Source organism: Perca fluviatilis, chromosome 14, assembly GCF_010015445.1.
Source record: "Perca fluviatilis chromosome 14, GENO_Pfluv_1.0, whole genome shotgun sequence".
Taxonomy (NCBI): Eukaryota; Metazoa; Chordata; class Actinopteri; order Perciformes; family Percidae; genus Perca; species Perca fluviatilis.
Window position 1 is genome coordinate 35,256,543 of NC_053125.1, and position 19,449 is coordinate 35,275,991.

Below are 19,449 nucleotides of genomic sequence, written 5' to 3' on the forward strand. Positions count from 1 at the left end.
GTGCAACAAAGTAAGCGCATTGGCCAATAGTCTTTTTTCATCACTCAACCATTTAAGACGTTCATGCATTTTAACTACACTGGACCTAGAATTGCACGTCAGAACAAGTCTGACTGCTTTGTTTTGTGCTACTTGAAGTTTTCTAAGTAGGGTTTTTGAAGCAGATGACCAGATTACTGACCAATTATCCAAGTGGCAGAGAACTAAAGAGCAAATAAGAGGGTAGAAATGGTGAACATTTCCTTGTGGTGGGAACTGCTCTGCCCTTTATAGTAACTATATAGTCAATGTGATCTGGCCATGGCAATGCACTATCAAGCCGTAGTCCTAAAAGCTTAACTTGATTTACTTGTTTTATAGATTGGCCTGCAACTACATGATTCAATTCAGGCCCATGTGCTAATTTATGTTTAGAGCCAAATATCATACAGACTGTTTTTAATGCATTAAGCACAAGTTTGTTTGATCCAATTAAGTACAATGTTGATCTCACTAGATAGAACCGGATTAAGCTCATAGCATGTGGATGCGGCATAATATAGGGTAGAATCATCTGCATACATTGTTACACTTGCTTTCCCAATAGCAAGTGGCAGGTCATTGGTGAAAACTGCAAAAACAAGAGGCCCAAGGCAACTCCCCTGTGGAACACCACAGTCTAATGCATTGCTATTTGAAAAAGTGCCATTGTAATATACTCTCTGTGATCTACTGGACAGGTAACTTTTAAACCACAAAATAGTGGAGTGTTTAAAACCATAACAAATAAGTTTACCGATTAAGAGATCATGATCAATCACATCAAAAGCAGCACTTAAGTCTAACATAACTGTGTCAGTAACAGGTTTTATATTATTATTAGAGATGTCAGTAGTAGGTTTTATATTATTATTAGTGATTTCAGTAACAGGTTTTATATTATTATTAGATATGTCAGTAATAGCTTTTATTTTATCAGGTTGTAACTCTCTATACATTCAACAAATAGACATGTAGTAGTAACCATTCAGTAGACAAATAGTAAAATAGACACATACTGTACAATAGACACTGTCCAATAGATACAATATACAAATATCGACATAATATACAAAAATACAAATAAGACATAATATCAAGACAAGTACACATGGAGTGGGATGTAAAGTGCAAAAGGTAATAGTGCAAAGTAGTGTGCAAGATGCATATTGGAATGATACGTATGTATTGTGTAGAGAAGTGGGTGAATGACCAAAGTGGGGATGACCCCACTTATCCTCAGTTCAGTAGAGTAATGGCAGTGGGAAAGAAGCTGTTGTTATGTCTGATTGTTTTTGTGAGCAGGGATCTTTAGTGCCTGCTAGAGGGGAGGAGGTTATAGCGAATGTGTGCAGGGTGTGTGGGGTCTTTGGTGATGATCTCTGCCCCCTTCCTGCTCCTACCAGTGTACAAGTCCTGGAGGGAGGGCAGGAGGGCACCATTGATTTTTTTCAGCAGTCCGAATTATGTGTTGTAATCTGCGTTCGTCCTGTTTTGTGGCTGCCCCAAACCAAACGATGAAGGATGTGCAGAGGATGGATTCAATGTCAGCAGTGTAGAAGACCAGCACCTCTTGTGTAGGGCTGTAACGATGTGAGAAGGCAGAATCGCGACATAGCCCTTCCAACTCCCAGAGTTATCCTCCCTGTCCAGATCACAAGATCAAATCGCAAGTTGCGTTTTAAGCTCCTCTTTTTTCTGCTTGTGGAGAGCTATGATACACATGCAACTAAATTATAATGATGAGGACCGGTGAATTGAATCGGCTGTCCGAGAGTATACCAGGCAGACAAACAACTGACAGCCTGCAGGTGGAGGCGATGGAGACAGGCTCGGACATACACGCCGTGGACCGCTGTGTCGGTCCCGCAAGTGGTTTCAGGAAAGTGACTGCATGTGTCCAACAATGCACAGAACATTAACACCAGTACACGCCTACAGCCGTCCACGGAAAGTTTGTCAGAGCCTTACGGACAGGTGAAAGTATACTTTGTTTCCTGTGCTTTCTTTTGGAAGGCTAGCTGCCAAAAGTCACACCTTACTAGCTAATTAATTAGCCTGAGTTATACACTAGCTATCAGTAAACATAAGGTAGACTGGTGGTTGGTGTGTGCGCCACGGTTTATGTGTTTGTGTGTCGGCCCGCCCCCACATTTGGTGACTGGACAGTGTTAATTTTGGACCCTCCAAAGTACTGTGAAAGATTAGCCATTTAATTTACTTTGTAAATGTAAGAGAACTTGATTGAAGAAGAATTTTCAACATGCTCGAATCAACTCCACAATGGAGTTTAGTTCTGTTTGTTTGTTTGTTGTTGTATCGTTGTTCATTGCATCATCCACTGACCTGTTTGCCCTGTAGGCAAACTGCAGGGGGTCCACTGGTGACCTGTGATGTTTTTGAGGTGGGTCAGCACCAGGCGTTCAAAGGACTTCATGGCGACTGAAGTCAAGGCCACAGGTCTATAGTCATTCAGTCCAGTGATGGAGCTTTTTTTTGGGACTGGGATGATGGTGGAGCTTTTGAAGCATGAGGGGACTTCACACAGCTCCAGTGATCTGTTGAAAAGTTGTGTGAAGATTGGTGCTAACTGGACAGCACAGGCCCTGAGACAAGAGGTTGTTAACACCATCAGGGCCTGGTGCTTTATTGACATTTTGCAGACATTCATCAACATTTTTGGTAATATCCTTAAGCACTGTGCAGAACAGGTAGCCCCTGTGTTCACTGACATTTTAACTCCTCTCTTAAAATCTGTAAAGTCCCTAACTTGTGGAAATCATCTACAATTGTACCTGTGCCAAAACTGCCAAGACCCACAGAGTCCAATGACTTCTGACCAATAGTGCTGACATCTCTGGTCATGAAGTGCCTGGAGCGTCTGGTAAAGAGGTACATTGTATCCCAAACCCACCATCTTATGGACCCCCTGCCATCCGCTTATCAAGCCTCCAGGGGGGTGGATGATGCAATTCTGACATTAATGCACCTTTTGCACACTCATCTTGAGAAACCAAAGACTAATGCCAAGATTTTATTTCTGGACTTTTCATCTGCTTTTAACACCATGCAACCTAAGATTCTTGCAGACATTTTAGCCAGTGAATTCTCTATTGATACAGGTATTATTAATTGGATCATGGACTTTCTTACCAGTAGAGTCCAGCGGGTCAGAGTGGGCTCATCTCTGTCTGATTCGATGACAACATCCACAGGCTCCCCACAAGGATGTGTTCTATGTCCTTTAACTATTTATTCTTTACACAAATTCCTGCACTAGCACTTTACAAAACAGGCACTTTATTAAATATGCTGATGAGTCTGCTACAGGATGGGCAGGTAGATCATGGGCCAGTTTTAGACTCCTTTTTAGAATGGTGCAATAAGTCACACTTACTTGGGATAACACTACCGATCACTGAACACATTTACAAAGACAGACTGGTGAGAAAGGCCAATACCATTGTATGTGACTACACACACACACACACACACACACCCCGGCATCACATTTTAAACTACAGCCATCTAGGCGTCGTTTCTGCCCCCCAACCCCTTCTGACCAAGAACAGATCCAAATTCTCTTTCGTACCACGAGCCATAACAGCCTTAAATCATTCAGAATGAGCTAGTGGTCCAGCTGGCCTGGTCATACCCAACGGTGTGCAGTGTATTGTAGTTTGTGATGTATATTATTCATGTTATGCCTGTCTGTGTGTGATGTAAAGACTATTTGTTTGTGTCATATGTTTGATGTCTTGTCATAAAGGGCCTTGCGATTGTGCCGCAAACCCAACTGCCCCACGGGGACAATAAAGTGATCTACTACTACTACTACTACTACTACTACTACTACTACTACTACTAGAGTGAACTGTGAGCTGAAGTGAACATGTGTGAAGAAAGAGAATCTTATCTTCGTGTTTTTAAGTTGATTTGATGTTATGTTGATTTTACACTGTTTTTTTCTAATAATAAATAGAATTTATATAGCTCTTTTCACAAACTCAAAGTCGCTGTGACATGTTTGTGTTGTGGAGCAACAGATTGTAGCTCTGTGCCCAAGACAAATTCCCCCTCTGGGACAATAAAGTGTATTCTACTATCTTCTACTCTGCTGGCTGTCTGACTGCATTACATCATACTTTTTTCTTCTCAACGCTTCAGCACATGATCGGCATCTTCATTTATTAACACTGGACACTTTATTATATATATGTGTGTGTGTGTGTGTGTGTGTGTGTGTGTGTGTGTGTGTATGCATGCTGGTTGTGGCTAACATGCTAAATGGTAACCCTAACATGCTGATGGATGACCCTCCACTTCACCTTCAGACAGGTGAGTTCAACAACACGCTCTCTGGGATGGATGGTACTGTTCAGAGGAAGGTTGCTAGGAAACATAGCGTTGTGTGTGTGTGCCCGTGTGCAATACAAAACTGCAGTGTTTCTTGTGCTGTCTGTCTGTCTGTCTGAAGCTGCTGTGGGGTTAATAATGTTTAAATTATCATGCGTATTAATAATGTTAATGTTTGTTGTACGCGTGTCGTTGGTGAACTGTGTGAGTTTGGTCTCTGTTGTGTTTTCTGCTGCAGAGTGGTTCTGAAATGAATGAACTGTTGGTTTGGACACTCTGGTGTGTGATGTCATGTGTCTGTTGCCATGGTGATGATCTTTATTTTGTAGCCTAAATGTTCCTCTGATACAGTGACGGTTGAATTCAAACTCCAGAAGTTAAAGAGCTGTGAGCTGTTCCCTGCTGAACTGAACATGTGTAAAGAAAGAGAAGGTGCTGTGCTGCCACCTGCTGGCTGTCTGACTCAACTGATATGATGCTCTCATCCAGAGAGAGGTTTATAATCAGCAGCTTATTGAAAAGTAAGAGGTAGAAATTATGATGCTCTCATCCCAGAGAGGTTTATAATCAGCAGCTTATTGAAAAAGATAAGAAGATGGATAGAAAGGGTCTGATATGAATGTGTACATTAGAGCAGGAATGTGCAGTTATTGTCCTTAGGGTATAAAAACTATGTAAACAGTTTAAATCCAAACATATGTGTAGTAGTGAAGATAGTAAGGATGGGGGGGGGGGGCTTCAGATGGAGGTAGAACTAACAGACTTGTTTGTCTCTTTGTAGCTGCATGAGGCTCATTCTGCTTTAACCTCTGTTGCCTGATTTTGGTCTATTCCCCCAAAGGGAAAAGCTTCTAACAGAAGAACTGGGAGGCCAGAATGCATGTATGAGACTTCATTAGAAACCTACATTCTTCTAGTTTCTGAAAGTGGGCTGGATTAGCATGATATAACCTCCCCAAAACCTCTCCTAAACCTCTCCAAGTGACCACATTTTGCTAAATACTTTTACTCACTTCTAAACTATTATAAAAAAACATACTAAAGACTTAAAATGACTTCCAAAACCTTTTAACATTCATTCAAACACTGTTGATCATATTTGTTCTCATAAATCACATGGATGTGGCTGCTGGCTCTGGGAGGCGGGACTTAGCTCTGTTGTCCATTCATTAGGACTGGCTCCCATTGGATGTTCCTATCACGCTATGGTCCATTGGAGAGGGAACGTGATTGGCTACAGCTGCCATGATTGACGTGTTGATAGCCAATGAGAGCTGTTTCTAAGATGGCTGCTCAGAGAGATGACGCAGCGTATTGGCGCTCCACAGTGGGAGCGCTTGCTGTATGTCGGTGGCTGTGCCGTGGTGAAAACTAAACAGAAAAAGGCGGGGATAGTTTCTTTGTTTGGCAGCAACGTGAAGAAAACAAACGTACCCGGGAACACGGTGCAGGGCGAGGAGACGGAACGAGGTCGGCACATGAAGTTAGCAGACAGTTAGCATGGACTCTACAGGACAATATTCCTAACCTGGAGGAATTCTTTCCATCTGTGGACACTTCCGGACTACAGGAATATTAATAAGACAGGAAAGGACGGGGACTGGAGGTTTAGGACAGACTCCAGGTAGGGAAGCGCCATCATCTTCTCCTTTTTATTTTGTTCCTTTGTTGTTGATCCACGCGCCATGTGTTAAAAATACTAATTCTCTGTGTGGTGATCAGCTGATAGTATATGAGTATAGTGATGTTCTAGTGTAGAGTGTCTCCTGTCTCATGGTGTGTCTCTGTGTGTTGATCAGCTGATAGTATATGAGTATAGTGATGTTCTAGTGTTTGTTCTGGTGTGTCTCTGTGTGGTGATCAGCTGATAGTATATGAGTATAGTGATGTTCTAGTGTGGAGTGTCTCCTGTCTCATGGTGTGTCTCTGGTTGTTGTCTTCACAGCTCATCTGTGGGACGAGACCCTTCTGACTTCAGGACGTCCGTCTGAATTAGTTCCCCCTGAAGAACAAGAATGAGTTCTCCACAAAAGGTGAGATCACTTTGACTCAAAGTGTTTGGATTAGTTTAGTCATTGGATGCTCCATGGATCTCCTCTTTACTTTAGATAGAATAGACAAAAAGACATTAAAGAACAGCTGGTTTATTGCTAAGGCCAATGACTGGTAACACTTTACATTAAAAACATGAATTAATTAATGTAGTACTTGATAAACTATCAGTAATGTACAAGGATTAATAGTATCTCATGCATGACTTAATGCAGGAACAATTAGTTAATTAATGCATCAATTAAAGAGGTGATATTATGCTTTTTGGCTTTTTCCCTTTCCTTAACTGTGTTGTATATGTTTTTTGGGCATGTAATAGGTTTAAAAAGTGAAAAAGCCCAAAGTCCACCCCAAAGGTAGTTTCCATTTCCAGCAGAAAACACTGTTCACAAACTGCTCCCAACAGCTCTATTGTAGTGAAGCCTTTTCTTCCGTGACGAGCTGACGTCAGCTCGTAACAGAAGTTATAAAGCTCGCCTAGCTGCTAAGCTTCCCCACCACCACCACTAATTCAAGTTTGTTAGACCCAGAGCGGCTGGAGAGTTGAGAGTCTCAGTCATGTCCAGGAGACGCTGTATTCGTCAGTGCACGGGGAAATTTCCTCTTTTTCGTCTTCCAAAAGACGATGAATTTAAGAGTCAGTGGTTAAAATTAGTTTTTGGCACTATTCCCCAGGACTACAACCCCAACCTTATGTTGTGTTCTGCTCATTTTACGGAGGACTGCTTCCTGAACCTGCAACAGTTCAATTCAGGATTTTCAAACCGTTTAATTCTGAAAGACAGTGCAGTTCCGACTCTGTCTGGTCATCATGGAGATTCAGAACCACAACCTGTAAGTACGCTTAGCTATAATTTATAAACCTTTACCACAAGTGTTCAAGTGGGCAGTTGAAGTGGGCAGGTTGTAGCTAAACTACAGCTAAAGCTGTAGCTAATGTTATATCCGGTTGTGAAATTGTTTAGCTCATTTTTAACAGATTATTTTTTTAAATATGGTGATGGGTTGTGTATTTAAAGATGTGAAATATTGCTGTGTGTGTGGATGTGCATTTATTAGTAACTTATACCAGCTGCTGTTACGGTGGCAGTTAAATGTAGCCTCGTTACAAAGTTAGCAGAAGCTAACTTTCTAGCTAGCGTAACGCGCGTTTGTGTTCAAACCGTTTTGTTCAAAGCTTTTGAACACAATTACGTAACACTGCATTAAAATCGGCTATCGCTTTTCAGTCAAAATATGTAGAACAGTGTACAAGTGTGCATGTGAAGGTATGTTTAGAACGTTAATGCTACTTTACAGGTTGATTGGTAAGGGCGCCGAAACCACTGTATGCCTCAGCTAATTTGGTAGTGTTGGCTAACGTTCTGTAAAGTGGTAAACGACACGTGCTTTTAAGTTGCTTTTGTTACGTGGAGACCGTTGTCCATAACCAACAGTATATTTGCTCCCTACTTACACAACCGGGGCTTTGACTAGCAAAAGGATGTCATGTGGTGTGTGAATTTGTTTATATACTTGTGCTGTCTCCTGATTTCACAAGGGATAAGAACGTTAGCGTTGTAGATACTGACTCTTTTCATCTGATTACTGTCTTATTACAGAGTACATCACAGCAGCCCCTCGAAACCCCACACCTTTCCACTACATTCCATGACATAGGATGCCAGACCGAACCACCACAAAATATGTCAGTGGGCATACAGTCCAGTGCTCCAAAAATGAGAACAGTCGGCACACAGCTATCCATGGGTACGCTGAGGGCTTCCATGAGAAGCAAAGGTAAATAACAAAAGCATCACATGTTTTAGCATTTTTAGTTTAGTTCACATGCAGTACCTGTAAATGCCTTACTCTGCTGAAAACCCAATATATAATAAACATGAGAATTTAATTTCGTTATTGAAGTTTTTTCCTTTTTTTTTTTTTCTTAGGCACCCAGGCAATAGTGCCCTGTGTTAGTGTTTACACTGAGACCACTTCAAGCTCCCCAGAATTCACCCCGATGTCTTCAACACCAATAAGACCCCAAGATTTCAGACCTCGCAAGAGACCTCGTCCTGAGTTGGAGGAGGAGGAGGAGGAGGAGGAAGAGGGAGACACCTCAACAGAGTTGCAAGCTGAGCCACAAGACTCAACATATATCCCTGGTGACTCTGTTCTAACGGACGAATCTGCCATGTCATAAGTTCGATATTTGTATTACATTTCAATATGACTTATTAGCAGAAATGTTAAACTTGGTAGGAAAGCTAAAGCAAGAATGTATTCTTTCTGTTTTTTTTTAAGGTCTGAGCCAGTGTCTACTTATAAGGATGATAAGTACATTGTTTTTGAAAGTTGCCTAAGGGAGCTTTTTCAAAGCTGTCCTGTATGCAAGAGGCAGTGTGACGTTCAGCGCCGAAAAATGGGAACATATGTGTCATTCACACAGCTCTGCCCGCACTGCAACTATTCAAGACAGTGGCAGAGTCAGCCTGTTGTAGGAAGTACCCCCGTCGGCAACCTACACCTGTCAGCGGCAACATATTTCACCGGTTCATCCTTCATCCAACTGGAAAAGGTATTGCTATAACTATTTAATATGAAATGGCAATCACTGTACTGTTTTCACAAACGTACCAATTTTACATGTTTTCACAGCGATACGCCAGGCCTATGAATCTTCAGATTTTCCAGTATGACACCTTCAGGAGGCATGCTAGGAGTTTTCTGGAGCCAGCCATAATACACAAATGGAAGACGGATCAGCAACATCTTTTTCAAAAGTTACAGCATGGAGGAAAGATTGGAGTCAGTGGAGATATGCGAGCTGACTCCCCAGGTAAGACAAAAGTCCCAACAGTCTGTTCTTAAAAGCATGGTACTTAAACATTCAATTTGAGTTGCAAAGCATTGACATGGTCTTTGTTATATAATCTTCAGGGCACTCAGCAAAGTATGGGAGCTACACACTGATGCACCTAGACAGTAACCGCATCATTAACCTTTATCTTGTTCAGGTGGGTCCCATATTTATTTATTTTTTTTTTGCCTTGCGACATGATGAAAGATGATTCTGTATAGCTTTCAATGTCTCACATTTATATCTATGCATTTTTGTCCCACCACCAGAGCAATGAAGTAGGTGGTAGTTACCACATGGAGAAGGAGGGCCTTAAACGCTGCCTGGATCTACTGGATTCAAACGGTTTGGTGGTGGACTACATTGTCACCGACCGTCATCCACAGATCCAGAAGTATCTGAGGGAGCGCAGCATCACCCACTTCTATGATGTGTGGCACTTTGAGAAAGGTACGTCTTCATCCTTGTTTATGTCAGTGTGGCTCATTGACATACTTTGTGTTTAGTTATTCGTCAAAGAATGTCCTGAATATAAATTTATTGCATATGTACTTTCTGCAAGGTTTGTCAAAGAAACTTGAAAAAGTTGCGCAAAACACGGACTGCGGGGTGTTGAAGAAGTGGCTGCGTAGCATCAAAAGCCATGTCTACTGGAGTGCAACATCGTCAACATCAGGGCCAGAGAAGGTAGCCAAGTGGATGTCGATGGTCAACCACATCCAGAACGTGCACTTGCATGAAAACCCTCTTTTCCCTAAGTGCCAACATCCTGATCGAGTGTCAAGGGATCCAAGTAAATGGTTTCAACCAGGTATGTAAACAAAATGTGACTAAAAGAATTTTAAAATGCAAAACCTTTTTTGCTTATAATATTAATAAAACAAAAAAAATTCACCTCAAATGCCCTTTATAATGAAATATTATTGCTGTATTTACTGTGTTAATGGGCTGCAATTTTAATAAAATGTTTTTTAATTTTATTTAAGGGTCAATGGCGCTCTACAAAGTGGAAAAAATCCTGGTCAATAAGAGGGTTGTCAAAGATGTGGAGAAGCTGAGCCACCACTACCAAACATCATCCCTGGAGGCTTTCCACAGTTTGATCCTTCGCTTCACACCCAAGAATGTGGTTTTCCCTTTCATGGGCATGCTTTGCAGGTGATACAACGAATACATTCAGTAACATTATACACCACAGCTACTGCCTAATGGCTTATATATATAAAATATCAAAATTGTTGTGTCACTTCAGTATTGTATTTTTGTAGGTTGTACCTTGCAGCCATGCACTACAATGAAAATGCAGACTGCGAGCAAGCCACAACATCTGCAGGACAACCAGTATTCAAGGTTGTGTTTCCCAAGTCCAGGAAGGGGGAGGTGACTGCGAGGCCAGTAAAAACAGACCCTACATACAGTAAGTTTTAAACTACTTTTATCTATATAACAAATAACGTAACATCAATAGTGACACATTGAATATTTACAAGTAGTGTTAACTTTAGAAAAACATCTCTTGTAATTACAAATAGTGACACATAGATGTGTGATTATTTATATGCATTAATTCACAGAATATGTGGAAGAACTTATGAGGCTGGTTTTCGAGGAGGTGTTTGAGGACCCAACTCCATTTGTTGAGGTGCTGAAACTGATCCCCATCCCCAAGGACCTGGCATCGGAACATGAGAGACCCTCAAAGGAGGAAGTGGTTGCACGCCATCTGTCCCGCTTTGCTCAAGGGACAGTCGGAACCGTACATACTAGGCACCCGGATCAAGAAACTGCCGGCGTATCCGGCGTACAACGCACGACGGGATTACCACCCTAACAGTCCTTCCCAAGTAGCCCCAGCACCAGTTCACAAAGCCAAGATAGGCAAGGTGCCTGTATGGACAGGATTGGACAATAGTGAACATCACTCTTATTTATAGTGTATATCTGTATTTTTTTCATATTATGTATATTACAGTTTTTTTCGATTGCTAAACGACAGTGGGCACAACTGGAGTCACATGTGCAAAACTCAAACTACAGTCTACACAGCAGCAGTTCATGTGGACCAAACTCTGGTTCATTTTTCATTGCTTGAACACAGTTTTCAAAACTCTACACACTTATCCCATGACTTTAACCACAACGTGCACAACACTGTAGATTTACAGCACTTTGTTCAAATGCTAACACACTGCTGTCACAACTGTTAACCACACATTCAAAACAGAACAGATTTCAGTCTGGTGCCTATCAAACACTGCTGATTGGAGTTTAGCTGAAAACCTAAGCAGGTGTCTTATTTTAGACTAGTTAGTGAACATATATGGTATTTATACAGAGAAAGATCAGAAAGCCTTTTTTTGTATACAAACACCAAATAAGAATGAAACAGTTATACACTGTACCGTTTGAGAGAAACGGGTAAAAGAGCAAAGATACCAACATGTCCAGGTAAGATGTCTGATTTTATGTACACAGCTATAAAAAAAAGTGAAAAACACAATATCTTTACAATAGTAAAACTGAGTTCTTACTGTTTTTCAGAAAGTAATGGAGGTGAAAGCAATAGAAACACCACATTCATTAGTATTTAGAGATGATGAAGACATCCAATGTGATGAAGAGAACTTGCCACATGATGCTGGAGAGAGGCAGGATTAGTCACACTATTCTCTGGTACTGTTATGTACCTTTAGTTTTTTTTCCCCAGTAATTCCATAAATTACTAGAGACAAAATACTTTATTGAAGAAAACTGCTGATTTTCATTCCTTCTTGTTTACCTTATGTAAAAACTGGTATATTATACAATCTATATTTTTTCCTTAAATAAACTGTTGAGTAGTGTCAAGTCACTCAAATTGTTCAAACTGTAAAGATGAGAAAGTTTGTAATTTCTGTATTGGTGTTTGATGCTAGTGTTTTTACCGTTGTGTGTGTGTGTGTGTGTGTGTGTGTGTGTGTGTGTGTGTGTGTGTGTGTGTGTGTGTGTGTGTGTGTGTGTGTGTGTGTGTGTGTGTGTGTGTGTGTGTGTGTTGTATGTGTGTGTTTTTTTTTTTTTTTGTTATGTCGTGTTGGAGGCCTGTGCATAGTGTTTGAGACGTGTGTTAAGAGTTGTGTTGCTGTGAATGAGTTTTGCAGCTGATATGAACTGTTTAGCTCAGGTGACTGTTGGTAGTGCAGACTGGAGTTTGAGTTTTGCACATGTGACTCCAGTTGTGCCCACTGTCGTTTAGCAATCAGAAAAAAACTGTGAGATTGTTCTATTTATATAAGCGTTTCAACATTTGATAAAAATAAAGACATTGTAATTGTGATTTCTTCATTAGGTCTTTGGTTTATTGGTAAAATAATTTTATGGGACAGTTAATTACATGTTTTAAAAACATACTCTTTTTCTGTTTGACACCTCAAAGGTCCATAGTCTGCTCTGTATATAGTGTAGAAGTTCCGCAGGGTGTAGTGGTTCAAACAGGTTGGCTCCAAGTCTGGATGATAAACCATGCAGGTAGGTGGGACAGGAACCTGTTGCATTCTAACAACCTAATAATAAAAATAAGTAACTCATTTAGAATAAATATTACCTGAGGAGGCAACATTACCGCAAAATGCAGATACTGATTGATGAAGCTACATTTATTTGTTAACCTTGTATGTATAAAACAAATGGTGTTGTCAAAGATCGTAGAAATGATTGGCCCCTATAATATAATTGATTACAAATAATTACATCCAGGAGGTGATGTGAAATGATACATTTTTACACAACGGTAAAAGTAAACATGACAACACATTTTGTAGTATTTCGCAACAGAGGAAGGTTAGTCAACATCATATCCACTTTGCATGACTGTTGTATACGTTCTAATATATTATAATTACCATTTGTATTTCTTGGCAACAGATGTTTTCAACTTCAGTGGACATTGTCGAGCAATTTCCACAAGTACACCTAAATATAAAAAAAAACGTTAGATACCCTCCAGACAGTCAATGGACATAAAGTTGTTACTGTGATAGAAACGGTGCAGAATTCAAACTGAAATACTTAATTAACTTACCACTCTGAAACATCTTGCTCCAGTCTAGGTTGTGAAGCTGGTTCGGGTTCTGTTTCGGGATCAGACTCTGGTTGGAACATGTACGGCTGAGCTGAAGCCATGGTTACCGGTAGATAGATGCTAGATCGGATCCGTTTGTTTTGGATCACACTACCATGCTATCAGGGCCCGCCCTACTCTGCATCTAAGTGGCTAGTTGTCCTTACCTAGGTACTGCGCATGTGTGACTCCAAACAAAGATGGGATAGCGGTAAGATGCTTCACTCTGTAGCTAAAACAGAGAGCTCAACAGTCTCTGCTGAAATAGAGTAAAACAGGAGCTGCAGCAATGTGCAGTACAACAAAAATATGATGTTTTTTGAAAATGAAACCATGTAAACCTATTCTGGTACAACCTCTAAATACAATTATGAACCTGAAAATGAGCATAATATCACCTCTTTAAGGTATTTGAATCCTCATGATTTCTCATTTATTAATGATGATCATGTCTTCTTCATAATACTGATCAGTCACAGCAGTGTTGGTATATTGTGATGAATTATAGTTGTGTAATCATGATAACCTAAACATTACTTCTTCATGTTTGTGCCTCTTAAAATAAAGTGGTCCATATTTAACATTGATAAATAAGATATGACTAATGGTGGCATTAAATTAAATGTATTCAGAATTAAAGGAGTGAGTTGGCAAAATGATACTAAGGGTCACTGAATTTACACAAAGTTACAGTATACTGCAGATGCATTTTATAGCTTCTATTCACAACAATAAAGCAATTAAACATGAATACCTGGGGACAAGATCAGTCATGAAGTCCCTCCAGAAAAACGTGATTATGTGATCGCATAATTCAATGCATAATCAGCCAACGTCCGCAGATTTATGCAGGGGCCGCATTTTTTTCAGATACGCTGCACTTTCGCCACATAAATTGCTGATTTCCGCGCAAAATATGCAGGGCTTGCATGATTTCATTATCCCCGAATTTCGTTGCAAAAAATTCACATATATTTTAGCAGATAGATGAAAAATGTTGCGTTTACTTCACACGAGCAGCCATTTTCCCCTGTTGCCATGGGAACGTTATGAAGTGACGTAAGAAGAGGGTGTGGGGGGGGGGAGAGAATCACATTTTTTTTCTCTTTTTCATCAAATAGCAGTTTTTGCAAGTTCCCGCAATTTCAGCGCATAAAATTGCATAAATATCCCGAATATTTCATCGCACTTTTTAAGAAAACGTGCCGCATAATCAAAAAGGATTTTTTGCCCCCAACAATCACAAAAAAACTCTGCATTTTTCTGGAAGGACTGTCAAGTAGGCTTCTTAATGTTTACCCGTTTTATGATAAAAAATGACTCACACCGATAGTTGGAGATTAATTTAAGAGTTGATTGTTGTTGAGTTTTGACAGCAGGTATTTTTTATATATATATATTTTGATGATTGTTTGTCCATCAGGGGGTCGTTCCTGATGAGGAAACAAGGCCAGGCAGCGCGGAAGATCATGAGGTTCCTGAGACGCTGCAGACACAGGTAACACACACACACACACACACACACACACACACACACACACACACACACACACACACACACACAGGTAACACCCACCCACACACACACACACACAGGTAACACCCACACATACAGAGACAACTTCTTAATGTCTGCGCACACTTTCCAAAATGATATGCCTAAATAGACAGCATGGCTGACTTTATTTGCGGGGTCCCAAAGATGATTGTTGCCTATGCCGAAGGCTAAAAACACATCTCTTCTGACTACACCTCAGATAAAGGAAAGTTTGACTTATTAAAGCTAATGTACTTTCACTTACTCCTTGTTGTCTGGAGTTTGCACCTTCAGGGTTGAACACACTTAATTGTAAGTCGGATAAAAGCGTCAGCTGAATGACGTGTAATGCCACCATTAATCATATCCTATGTATTAATTATTCCAGATGGAGCAGGTTAGTACTTTATTTGAAGTGGCACAAACATGATGAAGTAATGAAGAAATAATGTTTGTTTATCATTATTACAACACGGAAGGCTTTAATTTGGACATTTTTTCGCAGATATTTATGAATTGTGGTAAACGCATTGCTCACATCCTTTCTGACATATTTTCAATTTACTTAAATTAGCTCTGCCCAACCGAAAGTCATCCACTATGAATTTTTCATGTATTTTATGCAAACAGTTTCAAACTGCTCCTAGGGGGTATATCGAATTTGTCTCATTTTTGGTTGTTATAATCCTCCGACTAATGTGACTTAATTTGCAAAGAAGTTTTTGATAGCTCTGACGATGTCATAAGGCATGTGACAACACACTATTTTAGGCCCTTTACAGGTATGGAACTTCTTAAAACTCAAGACTTACATGATGCCAAATAGCAAAGGTTTTGTCTTTTTGTGGGACGGGGTTTGGTTGGCGGCCATTTTGTGCAATCGCCATTACACAAGAAACTGTTGTAACTTCACTTAACATAATCTACCTACAATTTTACATGCTGGATAAGAGTAATATAAACGGAAATAAGCATGGTCTATATCAGGTATTTCAGCTTGATTCAAGGAACACATGGATGTAAGAATTTCAAATGTGCGATGTGTAATGTGGGAGTTAAAGACAAAAAAACATTATAGCGCCACCTAGTGGTCCACATGTGTAATTTTTGGTAGGTGTGGTCCATGGCCCATTGTCCATCTACCCTGTAAATTGAGAGTTGTTCACATTAGTGTAAATGGTAAATTTAGACTTGGGTCCCATAGGCCACACCCACTTTGACCCCTTAGTAACCACCTCCAGGGTTGGCCTCAGGATTGGCCCTAGATGGTACCCATCAAATTTTGTATAAATCGGATGAGCCACTCATGAGATATAAACTTTTTGTACTTGTAGCGCCCCCTAGTGACCAATTTTCGTAAAACGCATGGGGGACCTCCAGAGGGTCATGGCAAAGAAGAATCTAAAGTTTGGCATTGATGGCATTTATTTTGGCCGAGATATGGCAAAGTTGGTGTTTTCATAGTTATTTTACACAAATTAGTTTGTGTGTTATTTGCGCAATTTTTATCGTATCCACACGGTCTGCGGTACTCTGCCGCTGCAAATGTAGTGGTTAACAGTTCATCTCCATGCATATACAGACTACCTTTAACAATTCTCTACTATAAACAAACTTCCTAACCCCCCTGACCACAGGGGACAGCAGAGAGAAATGAGAGAGTGACTGAGAGGGTGGAGGGGGGGAGGCAGGTGTGGTGATTGAAGGAGCAGGGGAGGTGGTCAGGTTTTTGTAAATGGTGTCATAGGCGCCGATTGATGTTTATCTCTGTGGGTGGTCACAGGCGCACGTCATTAAAAAAAAAAGAGTAGTCAAAAGTTGTTTGCATTTCAGAACCTTAGGAAATGGACAGCGGCCGCCACGAACACACGCGCCTATTAACTCGATGATAAAGCCGTAAAGTAGGCTTTCAACTCAGGACAGAGCCACTTCTCACAAATACAGATAGGATTGGAGATGAGAAGTTTAACTGACACGTGACCGCGATCAGCTTCGTGGGAAATTAAGAATCAATGCCACCGACATAACCAATCACACTATGATGGACTCTCCACTTAGCACCAACTGCAATGTTTAATTACACGGTATCAGCATCATGAATGGTGTTGATTTTGGATTGAAAAAGTAGGACAAAAGAGTTAACATTTGTCCACTGTGAAGGTTGTAGAAACTTTGTCAGGTGGGTTAAGAAGTTTCTTCATTGTAGAACACCAGGGGAGCACGTGAAAGTGAAAACCAAAAGGTAACACTAGGAGATAAACATCAGTAAATATTGAGAAGTGGGAGCTGCAAGGTCTGTGATACATTCCCATTGCAAATATGCCATTAACATTGATTAACAGGGCAAAACTCTTATACGTTGATTATAGCGCCCACTAATGGCCGATCTTTGCCAAATTTGGTACAAATCCTCAGAGCGGCATGCCGAACGAGCAACACATCTACAGTTCTATGTATTTGGAGTCATCCAGTGCAAAAATAAACATATTGAACATTATAACTCATAAAGGAGAAACTATTAACATTTCTTACATACAGTGTATTCACAAAGACCCAAAAAACTCACATCTAGGCTGGATGCAAAACCTTCTGTAAGGGCTAAGAAGACACAAAAATCAGCAGAAAGGGGCAACTGTTAGCTTTTAGCTCCAAAAGTTTTTACTATTTATAATTATTAAGTTATAAAGTTATGAATCAGAAGTGCCGTTTGGCATTGTATTCAACATGCTCGACCTCAGAAGTGGTTAAAAGGACCAAACTGGTATATGTTGACTATAACGCCCCCTAATGGCCAATCTTTGCCAAATTTGGTGCAGAGCCTCAGAGCGGCATGCCGAACGAGCATCACAAGTTTCGTGTTGATTGCTCTTACTGTGGCAGAGATATTGCAATTGCAAATTTCCCATTTAAATGCATTGAGTTATTGGCATCATAGTGGGATGTTGAACAAGGATCTAAAGTTATTTGCTGATAACATTTAATTTGGCCGAGATATGATATGATATATGTGTGGTAGCTAGCTAGGAAAAGTTGTTTGGTCGTCAAATGCGCATACTTTAGCATAGCAAAATTCTTTGCATAACTTTTGGTCAGGTCTATCTGGAGATACTATGTTGCTCTCTCTGATCATTCCTGTGTTTTCTTTAAAGGCTCTATCTCTGTACACTAAAGTGTCCAAACAAAGTTAATCAAATAACGGTAAATCACTGAAAACACCTGTGAAACATTCATTCAGCTTTTCTTCTCTACACCCACCCTCTCTGGGGTCTCAGTCACTGAGCTTGTAGATACTTTCAACTGTAAAATTACAAATGTTATTGATGCCATTGCTCCCACTAAGGTCAAAGCTGTCTGTGGTAAGAAAAATCTCCATGGAGAAATTGTATAGTGGTGAGAACAGAAAAAAAAAAGTGTTGAAAAGCTGAACGCATATGACAAAAAACGAATCTCCAGGTCCATTATAACAGCTATAGAGAGAGACTTCACATTTATAATTTGGAACTAAGGAATGCAAGGTGATCCTTCTTTTCTGACATTATCGCCAGAAACCATAATAATTCACATACTTTGTTTGCTACTGTTGATAGATTAACTAACCCTCCAGTACCGGTAGCATCTGAACTTTTGTCTACCAAGGCCTGTAAGGAATTTGCCTCCTTCTTCAAAGACAAAATTCAGAAAATTAGGCAAACAGTCAGTGCCTCCATATCAATTAGTAACCTGACACTGTTGTCACAGTGTCAGGTTACTAATTCCAAAAAAATATATTTAAAACTAATTCCAATATGACACAATTTCATATGATCAACCATAAAAACCTGGAGGACATTATACAACATCTGAAAACCTCCTCCTGTTGCCTTGATATTCTACCAACGGGCCTTTTCAAAAATATTTCGAATTGTTTGGCTTCAGATCTTCTACAGATTGTAAACACATCTCTTCTCTCAGGTATCTTCCCACAGGCCCTGAAAACTGCAGTCATCAAGCCAATCTTAAAAAAGAACAATCTAGACACGTCACTAATGAGCAACTATAGGCCGATATCAAACCTTCCATTTTTAAGTAAAATCATTAAAAAAACGGTTTCTCAACAACTCAACCTTTTCTTGTCAGTTTTGATATCTTCCAGTCAGGTTTCCGACCACATCACAGCACTGAGACGGCTCTTGTTAAAGTCTTTAATGACATCCACTTAAACACAAATAGTGGCAAAACTTCAGTCTTAGTATTACTTGATCTCAGTGCTGCATTTGACACAGTCGACCAAGACATATTACTAGACTGACTGGAAAACTGGGTTGGCCTTTCTGGCTGTACTAAAGTGGTTTGAATCCTATTTAAAGAATATGGACTAGTTTTGTGTCTATAGGTAATTATGTATCTGAGCATACAAATATGATGTGCGGAGTTCCCCAAGGCTCAGTTCTGGGGCCTCTTCTGTTTAACATCTACATGCTTGGACTGGCTCAGATTATGGAAAACAAAAAAAATCGGTTACCATAGTTATGCTTATGATGCACAAATTTACATAACCTTATCGCCAGG

General features: G+C 40.2%; 2 protein-coding genes across 10 annotated transcripts in view; both read left to right on the forward strand.

The window, feature by feature from the left end:
- Positions 1-5,609: 5,609 nt before the first annotated feature.
- Positions 5,610-19,449, forward strand: part of LOC120572790 (zinc finger protein 271-like) — a 53,268-nt gene continuing 39,428 nt past the window's right edge. Inside the window, exons 1-3 of one of the 3 annotated variants that reach the window (XR_005641493.1) lie at positions 5,756-5,998; positions 6,320-6,407; positions 14,788-14,862. The gene's annotated coding sequence lies outside the window, so the exon portion shown is untranslated. Of the gene's footprint in view, positions 5,999-6,319; positions 6,408-14,787; positions 14,863-19,449 lie in introns of all 3 variants that reach the window. The other 2 variants (XM_039822231.1, XM_039822230.1) reach the window with 2 other exon arrangements.
- On the forward strand, positions 6,926-11,278 carry LOC120572797. 7 transcript variants are annotated; one of them, XM_039822241.1, is made up of 8 exons: positions 8,719-8,986; positions 9,117-9,247; positions 9,349-9,425; positions 9,538-9,718; positions 9,831-10,079; positions 10,255-10,426; positions 10,537-10,685; positions 10,843-11,195. In XM_039822241.1, the coding sequence occupies exons 2-8, from the start codon at positions 9,229-9,231 to the stop codon at positions 11,097-11,099; spliced, it is 1,104 nt and encodes a 367-aa protein (XP_039678175.1). In that variant the 5' UTR covers positions 8,719-8,986; positions 9,117-9,228; the 3' UTR covers positions 11,100-11,195. The 7 variants fall into 7 exon arrangements, with proteins under 7 accessions (XP_039678177.1, XP_039678175.1, XP_039678174.1 ...); XM_039822240.1 differs by lacking the exon at positions 8,719-8,986 and having other exon boundaries at positions 9,091-9,247; XM_039822244.1 differs by lacking the exon at positions 8,719-8,986 and having other exon boundaries at positions 9,091-9,247; positions 10,911-11,064.

Coding starts and splice junctions, on each gene's coding strand:
- LOC120572797 (XM_039822241.1), top strand. Junction 10,080..10,254: donor AAGTAAATGGTTTCAACCAG/GTATGTAAACAA, acceptor ATTTTATTTAAG/GGTCAATGGCGCTCTACAAA. Junction 10,686..10,842: donor AAAAACAGACCCTACATACA/GTAAGTTTTAAA, acceptor ATTAATTCACAG/AATATGTGGAAGAACTTATG.